This window comes from Populus euphratica, unplaced genomic scaffold, assembly GCF_000495115.2.
Source record: "Populus euphratica unplaced genomic scaffold, PopEup_1.0 scaffold11.1, whole genome shotgun sequence".
Taxonomy (NCBI): domain Eukaryota; kingdom Viridiplantae; phylum Streptophyta; class Magnoliopsida; order Malpighiales; family Salicaceae; genus Populus; species Populus euphratica.
The window spans coordinates 297,330-310,073 of NW_011499878.1; the positions used below are offsets into that span (position 1 = coordinate 297,330).

The 12,744-nt window shown below is 32.8% G+C and overlaps 1 protein-coding gene across 2 annotated transcripts; it reads left to right on the top strand.

Moving 5' to 3' along the window:
- Positions 1 to 5,107: 5,107 nt before the first annotated feature.
- LOC105128703 (autophagy-related protein 9-like) lies at positions 5,108 to 12,048 on the top strand. Of its 2 annotated transcripts, XM_011030488.1 has the most exons (11): positions 5,108 to 5,660; positions 5,977 to 6,048; positions 6,774 to 7,419; positions 7,546 to 7,866; positions 7,946 to 8,168; positions 8,774 to 8,953; positions 9,064 to 9,270; positions 10,159 to 10,236; positions 10,330 to 10,400; positions 10,529 to 10,639; positions 10,927 to 12,048. In XM_011030488.1, exons 3-11 carry the CDS (start codon positions 6,845 to 6,847, stop codon positions 11,759 to 11,761), a joined length of 2,601 nt encoding a protein of 866 aa, XP_011028790.1. In that variant the 5' UTR covers positions 5,108 to 5,660; positions 5,977 to 6,048; positions 6,774 to 6,844; the 3' UTR covers positions 11,762 to 12,048. The 2 variants fall into 2 exon arrangements, with proteins under 2 accessions (XP_011028790.1, XP_011028792.1); XM_011030490.1 differs by lacking the exon at positions 5,977 to 6,048.
- The last annotated feature ends 696 nt before the right edge of the window (positions 12,049 to 12,744 follow it).

Consider the following 12,744-nt stretch of genomic DNA (forward strand, 5'->3'; position numbering starts at 1 on the left):
CAGGGGATCCAAGGAGGGAAAAAAAATAAAAAAACTAAGGGGGAAAAAAAAAGGGAAAGGGGAACTAAAAAAAAGACTCAAAAACAAAGGGGCGGCAAACAGAAGAACAAAGAGAGACTAAAACCAAGAGAATAGAGAAAGAAAAGGAAAAAAACAAACCAAGAAAAATAGAAAAGTAAAGATAAAGAGGAGAGAAACAGGGAAAGTAGAGAAACAGGGGACAAGAGGATGCAGAAACAGGAGACAATAGAGAAAGACAAAGGACAGAGAAGATCCAAACAAGGGATGTCAAAAAAATAAACAAAAAAAAAAGAAAAGGATAAGGAAACAAGCGAAGAATAGCCATTATTCCACCGTCGTTTTTCTTTTTGCCACTGCGAACTACTAGCACCACCAACGCCACCACCAAGTTAGCCTACTCATCTCCTCCTCTCATTTTGCTTCACTTTTTCCCTCGCCATCAAGCTTCATTGTTCTGCTAATGAACAATAGAGAGCCACTGTTCATGGTTGGACTGGACCGGCGAAGTTAGAAAAAAAAAACTAAAAATCCTTTTAAAGTTTATGATTTTGTCTCGCATATATTTTATCAATTTTTTTAATATTAGTTTGTATTTTTATACCATAAAAAATATAAATTTGATAATAAAACACTTTGTTTTCGTCAAACCATTGCAAAATTGTAAAAAAAAAATATGTCTTGCTTTCTTGCACACAACCAAGTTTCTCAGAGATAGAAAACAAAAAAAAATCATATTGTTTTTTCATACAATGATTTTTTTAAAAAAAAAATTTATCATGTATTTTAGTTTTAATAAACTAGTTTATTAAAGTCATAAGAACTAGGTCACTGTTTCAAAAAAAATATATTTTGTTTTGTTTTAATATTTGAAATTATGAATTTATACATAAAGCGTATTTTTGATATTAAAAAAATTAGTTCTTTTATGAACATTAAAATAGTTAGATTTTTACTCGAAAAGATAAGGACCTTATTACTAGGAAAAAATTTTCTCAAAGAAATATAATAACACTTTAGCATATATTACATAATCAAACAATGCAGTTTATATTAGCTATGACATATTTGGGATTTTGATATTTTCCTTTTACATAAATGATCCTTGTATCTGATCTTTAAGACCAATTATGATTTTTAGTGATCAAAATACTACGTGGCGACTTTCATTTTCTTTTTTCGCTGATAAAAGATAAGGATTTCCTATCTTCCCATATTTGTTAGAAAGGTACAGAAATACATGAGAGTGGACGTTTTCTCTGCAACGCCGCACACGTGCAACATTATTAATATAATATCTAATATAAAAAAATTAAAATTTTATTCATAAATTTAATTAAATAAATAGATAATCATTTATATAAATAAAAAAAATCCTTGGCATTAACTGAGAGAAAAACTAAAAAAATTAAGAAATAAATGTAGATCAATCAATATATTTAAACTCATAAAATAAGACATTTACATATTTATGTCAGTTGAGTTTATTTATTGAAATCAACAAGAAATTATAAAAATATTCCTTTACACAAACGATCCTTGTATCTGATCTCTAAGACCAGTTATGATTTTTAGTGACCAAAATATTAAGTGACGACTTTTATTTTTTATTTTTTCAAAAGATAAGGATTCCTTATCTTTCCATATTTGATAGAAGGATACACAAATGCATGAGAGTAGATGTTTTCTCTGCGACGCTACACACGCGCGACATTATTAATATGATATTTTATATAAAAAAAATTAAAATATTATACATATATTTAATTAAATAAATAAAAAATAATTTATATAAACAAAAAATTCCTTAGCATTAACTAAGAGAAAAACTAAAAAAATTAAGAAATAAACATAGATCAATCAATATATTTAAACTCGTAAAATAAGATATTTACATATTTATGTCAATTGAGTTTATTTATTGAAATCAACAAGATATAATAAAAATATAAAAACATATGAAATTGTGTAAATAAAATTAAAATAAAAAAATATTATATAAGGCCACGTATGATATAAAAATTATTTCAAAATAACTATTTTTTTATAAAATAAATCTTATATGTATAAAATAAAACAAAATAAATAAATAAAGAACAAAAATATTTTTTTAAAAAATAATATATCTCAAAAAAGCCTGCAAAACTCATGGTTTAGCCCATGAAATCAAGATAAATCTTAAAAAAATTGAAAACAACTACAAAGCTAATTTTTTCTTAAAAAATAATATAAAATAATAAAATCATAAAATAAAATAAGGAAAGAAATAATCCTTAATTGTATTAAACTCTTAGTAGTTATGACCCGTGTCATTAGATCAAAAGCACGATAAAATAAAAAAACATGAAGCTCGATCCAAAATAAATAAAAGGTCAAACGATGAAACATAAAAAAAAATTTACACAAAATTAAAAACAAAAACTAAATAAAGGGCATAAAAAATTAAATTGGATGGTCATGTTAAAAAAAAATATTAATAAAAGAGAAAAAATAAAAAGAATGAGATCTAAGTTGAGAAAAATAAAATAAAATAAACTTTAATTAAATAATAAAATTGAAGATTAATCAAACTTTAATGCAAAGGCCAATAAAAAAAATCACAGATAAAAAAACAGTGATTACATTGAAAAAAAATACATGACAAATTATAATTTTATAACTAAATTAAAAACATATTTTTTTAACAGAGTCAATGATGAAAATAAATAATAAAAAATATAATAATTAAAATTAAAAAGATAAAAAAAAACATGACAACAAAAGCTTAAATTTGATCACAAGTTGGTAATGCACGTGTCATCTAAAGAGTTGGATATTATTTATGCATTGGTATCTATTAAATACATGTCAACAACCTTTCAAAATAAAAAATAAAAAATAAAAAATAAAAAATTCAATATAAAAATATCAAAATAATGATGTTAAGAATTAAAGATAAATCCATTTAAAATGATAAAAAAAATCCTTAAATACACACTTTATTTTTTTATCTTCTTCAAGAGCTAAGGCATATTTTAATTGTATTACGAGAAGGAAAAGTCCAAAAAACCTTTTGTCTACAACTTTTTTTTAATCCCAAGAGCAAATAAGTATTTTTATTGTTTTTAAGTACATGAGAATATCAAAAAAAAAAAAAACCTTTGGTCAATAGCTCTTAAATTTGTTGACTTTAAATGTAAAGCCATAATTTTACTATACAAAAAATTAAAAAAATACTTAAACACCTCAAATATTTTGATTATTAATGAGTTACTGGAATGGATAAAATTATCTTCACAGCCAAGACCATTGTTTTTTTTCTTTTTTTTCTAAAGGTTAAAATAATAAATTTATTGTAGCAATTCAAGGTAAGCTGTGTGCAATGCTAGGTGAAAATCCCACATGATGTATATTTTGTTCAATATTTTTCTTGATTGTTTTTCACTTTTATTATATATTTTTATAGTTTTTTTTTTATACTTTTAAATCTTAAGTTTGCTCTAGATATATATTCTTTAATACATTAGCAACAACTAGAGTAATTAAGATTCTGGCCTAGCGGTGGAAGGGGCTTGTCCCCTTTCTCCGCACCTGAGTTCGAACCTCACCATGCACGTCTGTCACCCCCGCGGTGCCTTACTTGCTCACTGGGCTTGCAGGATGTTCAGTGGGCCGTGGGGATTAGTCGTGGTGCGCGTAAACTGGCCCGAACGTAAATCAAAAAAGAAAAAAGAAAAAAAAAGAAATAATTACCTAAAAAACATATCAATAAAACAGATTTCCATGATTAATAGTCCTTGTATTTTGAAGGCATCATAATTATAATATCTATAATTAACAATATAAATTATATACCTTGCCAGTCAGATAATAAAAGAGACGAGTAATATTTCAATTCGCAAATCTCATCTTTTATTATGCTTTTCTTGTCTGCGTTGATTATAAATCCATTTGTTTATTTTAATTAGAAAGAGATTATCTATGCCAAATCTAAAAATTAATTGCAGGATTGCTAATAGAGTATCAATAACCTATTCAGGTTAGTTTCCGCTTTTAAATATCTTTCAAAAAAATGGTTGTTTTGGAAAAACATATTAAATTATTTTTTTAGTTTTTTTAATAATTTTTACATATTAATGCAAAAAATATAAATATATATATTTTTAATATATTTTAAATAAAAATATTTTAAAAAATACACTACAATATAATTCCAAACAAATAAATGAACATATGGGATTAACACGCCTGTTATAATTATTATTGTTAACGTATTGAATTCAAACTTTAAATGCGTGACTTCACTGAACATGTGGCGAAGTGTTAAACGTGCCGACATCCGGTGATGACACATTCTTAGTATATCGATTTGAAAATTATTTTTACTAGAAAAAATAAAATCAATATTTTTATGACACGTTTTTTTAAATAATTATTTACATTTACATGCTAATATATACAGATTAGCTTTCTAATCTCATTTACAATGCTATAGCTTTTTTTTAATGCAATATGTTTGAATTCAGTTTTAAATTATTGAAGTGAGGATTAAATACATGCATTTCCCTTCTTATTTTTTTAAACCTAACATCTAACATAGAATTAAATTTATTTATTTTTATTTTAAAAAATATTATCACCCGGTTTCAATTTTAAATATAGAAATTTGCAATTCAAAACTTTTTAGAGTTGAGTTTTAAATGGAATAAAAAATATATTTTCATAAAAATACACTAATTCAATTAAAATTATATTATAATAATCTGGACATCTAGTAGGTGGCTTTTTAATAAGAAGTTGGGACTAAAAATTTATTTTTTTATAATTATTAATATAATGGTTATTAAAAATTTATATATTTATTAATTTTAATATTTATAAAATTAGTTAAAGTCGCTCATCCAAATATTATGTTAATAAAAAAATGTCTAGTGACCTGGACAAACATTACCTGGTTAAAAGTTATTGTGTTGACCTAATTACCCCTGTAAATCAACCTAATAACTCAACACCCATGTTTCTTTTCGGAGTCGGTTCTTGACCCAGACAAGTATGGTTCTCAAATATCCCTTAAATATTTTATTTTTTATAAAGATCATCTCTGTGGTGCCTAAAATATCCCTAGTCCACAAGTAAAGGGGAAGTGCAAGTTATTGCTGGCTTGGAAACTCCTCGTCCCCTCGAACCTCTTCAGTTCAACTCACGAAGGAGGTATTTTTATCTTGACTGTGACTGCTTCCTTTAACAACAGGCAAAGAAAGAGAGAGAAGAAGCCCAAAAAGCTTTTTAAATTCTTCATCTTCTTCTTCTCCTTCTTAGCAATAATAATAATAATTTAAATTAGAAGAAGACAAAACCCCAATTGAATTCCCTCAAGAAAGAAGAGGAGAGGGAAAAAAAAATCCCTCTTTCCTCCACGCAACCCAAACAAAACCCCCTCCCAAGCTACCTCTCTTTCTGCCGTTTCTTTCTTCTCCGAAATCTTCTCTTCTTGGCAAAACAAAAGATTTCATTGCCCTCAATTTCTCCAACGATAATCTCAGCCCGCTACTTGTTTCTGATCTCAGTGCTGTTTCTTTTAGTCGGCGCCACTGAATCCTCACTCTTTTTTCTTGAATTTTTCTTCCCTTCGGTTATATCGTTATTCTTTCCCGGGTTTCGAGGTAATTTCGTATCTTGTCGTATCTCTGATTAATTATTTTCTTACTTTTACGTGTTGATAACATCGCACAACATGATTTCTTTTCTTTTTATTGATTTGAATGCTTTGTTTAATTTGTTAATCAATATGGGCAATTGGGATTAAGCTGTCCCGATTTAGCAAACTATGTTTTGGACTCAATAAAGTGATTATATGATCGAATAAAGCTTGCCCACCTCCCTTTTCAGTGACTTAACCAAGTAATTTTGGTTTTTCCTTTCTGGGTTTTGCTCTCTGTGGTGTTTTCAGTTTAAAAGTTCGTGACTTGTTGTTTACAGATTGAATCAGAGGCTCCGTCAAAACCCAACTCATAGCCTTAACTGTTACATTGTTTGGCTTGATTTCAAGTGGTAAGTGATTCACTATTCTTACTCTCTTGCAAATATTTGATCTTAGATTAGGTTATAATTAATTTATTAAAGGGAGCTGCAGGGACAGCAAGAATAGTGCCCTTGAATTAAGTAGTTGTAAAAGCAAAACAATGCCTGTACAGAGAGAGATCATACATGGAGTAGCAAAGTTCTTGTTTATATTGCGGGATTGGGTAAAAATTGATTGCATTTTAGGACTTCGGTAGATGAACAGGCAGATATTTGGTCACAATGTTAAGAATTACATGTGGTTCTATTATTTTTTAAATTTTCTTTTACCCATTAATTAAAAATGTTTGTTTCAATGGTTCCTAATAGATTTAGGATGCTCAAAATGGAAGAGTACCTCCAGAATGATGCTATAATTTGATTATGTCTCGACGCATTCTTTGTTGTGTTCATCTTCTTACTGATTAATATGGAGCACTGGTAATATTGGTGGTTAACAAGTCTGAAAATTTCTTCCATCACCCCCTTTCCTTCCTCAAGATTTTATTTTCATTTTCTGAGTGGCATGTGATGAATGAGAAGTGGAAGATAATGTGGTTCTGTAAATGCTGTAGAAGTGGCATAGTTTGTCATGTAACTTCTTGAGTTTCTCAATTTTTGAATGTTAGCTGATTATTGAGGAAACAGGGGATTTTGCAAGCTAAACATAGTTTGCTATAGAAGGCATGACTAGTCTGATCCCTTTTTTTTTTCAGAGCTTTGCCTTAACCATTTATGTGGTTTGGGGAATGGACTGGATCCTTTTGCCTGTAGTAAGTGTTTGTGAATGATGTTCAGTGGGCAAAAGTTTAATGCTCTGAGCATATTCAAGTGGAAATGGCGTGGTGAATCATCTTTGACAACCAGCTTGCTCGATGATGTTCCGCCAGAGATTGAATTGTCAGATTATAGAAGGGTACCAAGTCCTGGTAGTGAGAGCCCTTCTGGGCTCCTTAATGGCGAGAGCTTGAATGTGGAACCAATTGCTGATTTGGACCTTTTCTTTGAAAGACTCTACAATTACTATTGTGAGAAAGGGCTTTGGTGTATTATTATAAAGTGGATAGTTGAGCTTTTCAGCCTGGGTTTCACCATTGGTTTCTCAGGATTTTTCTTATTATATGTTGATTGGAATGGTCTTCGTAATGCTAAGTGTGGGATGGATGCTGTAGAATCTGGAATCAAGCCCTGTGACCTTGCTAAAGAAGCTCTCCATCCTCACCCAGTAACCCCTCTAACGCTTTCAAAAGCTATCATTGTTGGTTATTTGGGGTTATTTTCTATATGTTGGATCTTCTGTTTCTTAAGGTTTTTTGCTCAATTGAAGGACATTCTTGGTATCCGGCACTTCTATTATAACAGGTGTGGCTGATCTTATCTGTATAAAATTTTGTTGGTGGCATTGCTTTTACTTCAGTACAAAGGTTTTCTTGTTTTTCAATTTTTTTTAGTATTTCAGTAAGAGCAAAAGATGTTATCTTTTTGCAGTCTCCATGTCACAGACAATGAAATTCAAACCATGCCATGGGCTACAATTCTTGAAAAGGTTGTTGAGTTGCAACACTCACAACAACTATGTGTGGTTAAGGACCTTACTGCTCATGACGTGGTGATGCGATTGATGCGGAAGGAGAACTACTTGATTGGAATGCTCAACAAAGGAGTGCTTGCTTTTCCAATCTCCTCATGGATTCCAGGTGCTGGCCCAACTGTCAGGAATGGTTCAAATGGAATGCAGCATCGCCTAATACTGACAAAACCCCTCGAGTGGACGTTAAATTGGTGCATATTACAGAGCATGTTTGATCGGTATGTTTAATTTCACGCGATTACCTGTTTGAATGTTGATTATATTGCATTTTCTCATTAAAATGCACTTTTTCTGCAGAAACTTTTGTGTTAGGAGGGACTTCATTTATAATCCTAATGCATTAAAGAAAAGGCTTATGGTAGTTGGTCTTGCAATGGTTGTCCTTTCACCATTTCTTGTTATATTCATGCTGGTGTATCTCTTCCTAAGGCATGCTGAACAATTTTATAATCATCCAAGCACAGCATCATCTCGAAGATGGTCAAATTTGTCAAGGTGGACTTTTAGAGAATTCAATGAGGTACAAACTCACCATCTCTCTCCCTCACATTAAGTTCAAGCAAAACTTTTCATAGTTGATATGCCTGCCTTTGAAATGTTGGCAAAGATATCTGTTTGAGTACAATGTTTGAATGTGTTTTAGTAAGAAAGTCTGAATGTGTTCTTGTAATTCTTAATGCTTGCCTCTTATCATTATAATAAACTAGAAAAGCCTCTTGATATGTTGAACTTATTTTGGTGGTTTTTTAATATTTGCTTATAGTCTGGAGAGGATGTGTTTTTCTGACAACACATTTTCCCATGTGTATGAAATAGAACTTGATTTATTTGATGGGATTTTATTGAACAGAAGCAAGATATTGTTAATTATTGTACGGATGAGGGCGATGCCTGTATAAATCTATTGATGTGTTTTTGGCATGTTAGATTGAGAGATTTGCTTCATCACAAGAAAGTCTTCTTCTATATGCCATTTTCTCGTGTAAGATGAGAGTTCATTTCCTTACTGTAGCTTTATTTCAATAAAAGAATGAGGGTACTAATAATTCTTTATATTATTTCTCACACATAGATCTGCCTCAAACTCATCTTCTATAATTAAGATGGTGTATATTTATGTTGCAGGTTGACCATTTGTTCAAGCATCGGATCAATAGCAGTGTGATGCATGCTTCAGAATATCTAAAGCAATTCCCCTCACCTATTATTTCAATCATCGCAAAATTCATTTCTTTTGTCTCTGGAGGCTTTGCTGCTATCCTGATCATCATTGCATTTCTGGAGGAATCTTTGCTAGAGGGCCATGTAATATACTCTCACTAATACTTAAAAAGATATTAGATAATACAAAACTGGCAGTGATAATGGATAATAAAATGTATTTTTCATAATAATGAATTTTAATTATACTGCAGATATTGGGGCGCAACTTGTTTTGGTATGCTGCTGTTTTTGGAACTATAACAGCTATCAGCCGGGCTGCTGTTACAGATGAGGTCCTGGTCCTTGATCAAGAAGGGGCTATGTCTATGGTTGTCCAGCACACACACTACATGCCAAAGAAATGGCGAGGCAAAGAAAATACTGAGAGGGTCCGCATGGAGTTTGAAACCTTATTTCAGGTAATGCAGATGAAGTTCATGCATTTGTATGAAAGATTGTTGACCAAATATACTTATACCACCCTTGATCACGTATACCACCACTGAGAAACACCAGAATAAGTTATATTCATTGGGCCAAGAGCACCCCCTTGAGTAAAAGCTTCCAAGGCCGGTTGACTAAAATGAGGATACTAAATTGCATGAGCAATAGGTCTTACATGCAAAAGGTCCTGCACCCATGTTTCAAAATTTCCTTGCCAAGCTACATGAAACTGATTCTGGAAGTCCACAGAAACATTATTGCTAATTGCCTGAAATGAGAAGCAAAAACATTCTGATAAGGACGTTCCTCCATAATATCATCATGACTCTTGAAGTCATGTGCGGTAGCAATACCATACCAAATATGATCAGTAGTGGGGTCTTGAGCTAAGCCTTAGAAATCTTAATGTCATAATGCCTTTCAAATCCTCATTGCCATTGTCTTACTGCAATAATTTTTGCTAAGAAGATCGCCCATGTTGTGGCAATTCCACCAAGAAGATAATGAGATACTCCTACAACACATCCTTGTATAAAGCTCAAGGTCTAGGCTGAGTAGCAGGAGCAACTTTTAATTTATTATGAGCCCGTATAATTGATTCAATAAGTTCTTGCCAATAACCACAATCTCTGAATAAAAACATTAAACTAAAAGCCCATTCATAGTGAGTGCCTCGGAAAAAAAGGCCATATGCAGATAATGAAGAACCATAAGATTGAAATACTTTGGATGCTTGTGCCCATAAGAAATAGCAGAGCCATACATTAATAGTAATAGAACTCTGCGTAAAATTTCCTCCCGTGGTATGAGTTACCACCTGTTGATCACTTATTTTAACTGTTCTATGTTTTTTTGTGATGCAGTATACTGGAATGATGTTACTTGAGGAGATGGCATCAATTTTCCTCACTCCTTTCCTGCTTTTGTTTGTTGTCCCAAAGGTATCCATTTCATCTCTTGATAGACTGTGTATCTGGTTATTTTTATGACATATATTGGCTAATTTAGAGGTGGTGTGCTGTGATTTTTTGCAGCATGTGGATGACATCTTACAATTCATTGCTGATTTCACAGTGGATGTTGAAGGTGTTGGCCATGTTTGCAGGTGTGCACTTGTTCTTATGTTTGAAAATTCCGAGTTTATGTTGAGCAATTTGACACCAAAGCATCTATTAGCTTTGTTTCTTTGCATTGAAATCATTCAAACCTTGACTTCTAATTGATCTTTCACAGTTTTAGTACTTTCAATTTTCAAAAGCATGGAAATAGCAATTATGGCTCTCCCTATAACACGCTTCGTTCCCAGAGAAGTTGCCAGGGGAAGATGGAGAAATCGTTTTTGAGGTATTATTGTAGAATTGTACTTTAGATTCTTTCCATTTCAATTTAAGCTTTTGAAGCCTTGTGTTACTGTTCTTGTGCTTGCTTTACAAGCACAAGGAAGTCTTCTATATGTTCCTTAAGGAGAACAAGTCATTTTGGACATATAAATAATTGTTTTGTATACTTGCCGCTGTTATGTTCTATCTTGGAAAAATGAAATAAACCATGGCAAGGTGCCTGCTCGTAATTTCGTTTTGTTATAATTGTTCCCTTTGGTTCCTTCTCATCTTTCATTGTCTGTTTTGCAGTTTTCAGAGTAGCTATCCTTCATGGGAACCCAACATTCACGGAAAGCAGTTCCTGTTAAATCTTAAAACTTTTAGGGACCAAAAGTTGCAAGGACAGGGAGTTAGACATGTGTACTCTCCTCGTAGAATGTGGCGAGGGAGCCCCAGTTATAGAGGCCCCGGTGATAGAAATATCCCCTTTTCAAGGGAAATGCCATTTAATACTCCCGGCTTTCAGCTGGGTTCTTTGTGGCTACTTGATATAGATCAGAGGAATCACCCATACCTTCTTGATTGTTATTATACTTCTCGACCTCACACTTCCATGGACAATACAAGAGATGCCACAGCAGTACCATTTGAAGCAGCTGAGCAACAACATTCAAGAGATTATTGGATGCCATCCAACTTGACACATAATGAAGCACAATATGATGAAGAGTTATGGGGTCACAATTACCAGGATAGATCAGTCTCTCATTTGGGGGCTTCTACGTCTGCCCCATTCTTTCAGGAAAGTGTGCTTCAACATCATGACTCCAGCAACCTCGCACATCCTACTAGGAGCCATTGGTGGGCTAGAAGCGGCCCGCGTGATGCACAGCCCCAAACAAGTTTCCTCGAGCCTCCTGATTTCAACCGCTATGCTTCAGAAAATTATCATGATAATTTCTCAGAAAGAAGCTTGGAGGAGCAAGAGCAACACTTGGATTGGAGAAACTCTAACGGATTGTCCCGGACTACTTATTTGGATGATGACATTGACGCAGGAAGGAGTGTGAGTCTTCATTTTGACGACATTTATAGCAGACCGCCTGAAACGCCCCCTGCATTTCGAGATCCCCCAACCTTCTGACAATCAATTACCTCTCCATTTGTTTGAGAGGTTCTTGTTTTTAGATTTGTGGAATGCATATGGGTTTCCGAAGATGGACTGTGATTTCTTTTCTGTGTAAAAAGGAAACTAATGTATTCTTTGTTGTATATAAGATTCAGTACGAGGTTAGATTCTCAGGTAGGCCCTATCCCATTTTAGAAGGTAGCAGGCTCCAAAGTCACTGCAGCTGTTATGGAACTGTAAAAACATTTCCCATCTATTGATCATTTACAAATCCTATTCTAATCAACTAGTTCATTTGATCATTTGTTTGCCGTTGATTGAGTGAATTTTGTTCTCGAGTTGTCCCAGGTAGTCTGGTCTAAGCTGTACTTCAAAATTGAAAGAAGTTTATTCAACTCAACCCAACAGGGTCTGTCCAAAGATATTTTTCTCTTTTCCCTAATGAAAATAAAACCTCACACATTTATGAGTCTTAAGAATTCTGTGGAGGCTGTTCGATTCAACTCAGCCAAACCACAGCGTTTTTAATCAATAGCTCCTTTCTACCCCCTTTTTTAGGCTTGAACTATTGTCAACAGATGAGACTGGAGAAACCAGAAATCTCCCTAGGGTTTTGGGTTTTGCAAGGGTTTAAGCAATTCAACAGACTAGACCAAAACCAAAAAGGAGCAAACTTTAACAGAAATCCCACCATGAAAAGAGCTTTGATCTCACTTCTCTCTCATTTTACTCGCCAAAAAACCAAAACAGTAACCCCTCTTCTGTCCAGAAACTACATATCATCTGACCGCACAAATACACCTTCCTCTGCCTCCTCACTTCATTCACCTACCCATTATCTCAAAATCCTGCACCAAATCCAATGGCCTTACAGTCAAGCCCCGCCAATTCCAAGCAAACCCATCTCGAAACATTGGCACCCTTGTTGGAACACCTCAAATCTCCTCTAGGCAGAAGAAAATCATGGAAAGATCTCAACTTGAAGAGGCTTTTGAGTC

Excerpts from the sequence above, each read along its gene's own strand:
- LOC105128703 (XM_011030488.1), top strand. The coding sequence starts at position 6,845 with ATGATGTTCAGTGGGCAAAAGTTTAATGCTCTGAGCATATTCAAGTGG. Across the intron at positions 7,867-7,945 it reads TTACAGAGCATGTTTGATCG|AAACTTTTGTGTTAGGAGGG; the intron begins GTATGTTTAATT and ends CTTTTTCTGCAG. Across the intron at positions 9,271-10,158 it reads AGTTTGAAACCTTATTTCAG|TATACTGGAATGATGTTACT; the intron begins GTAATGCAGATG and ends TTTGTGATGCAG.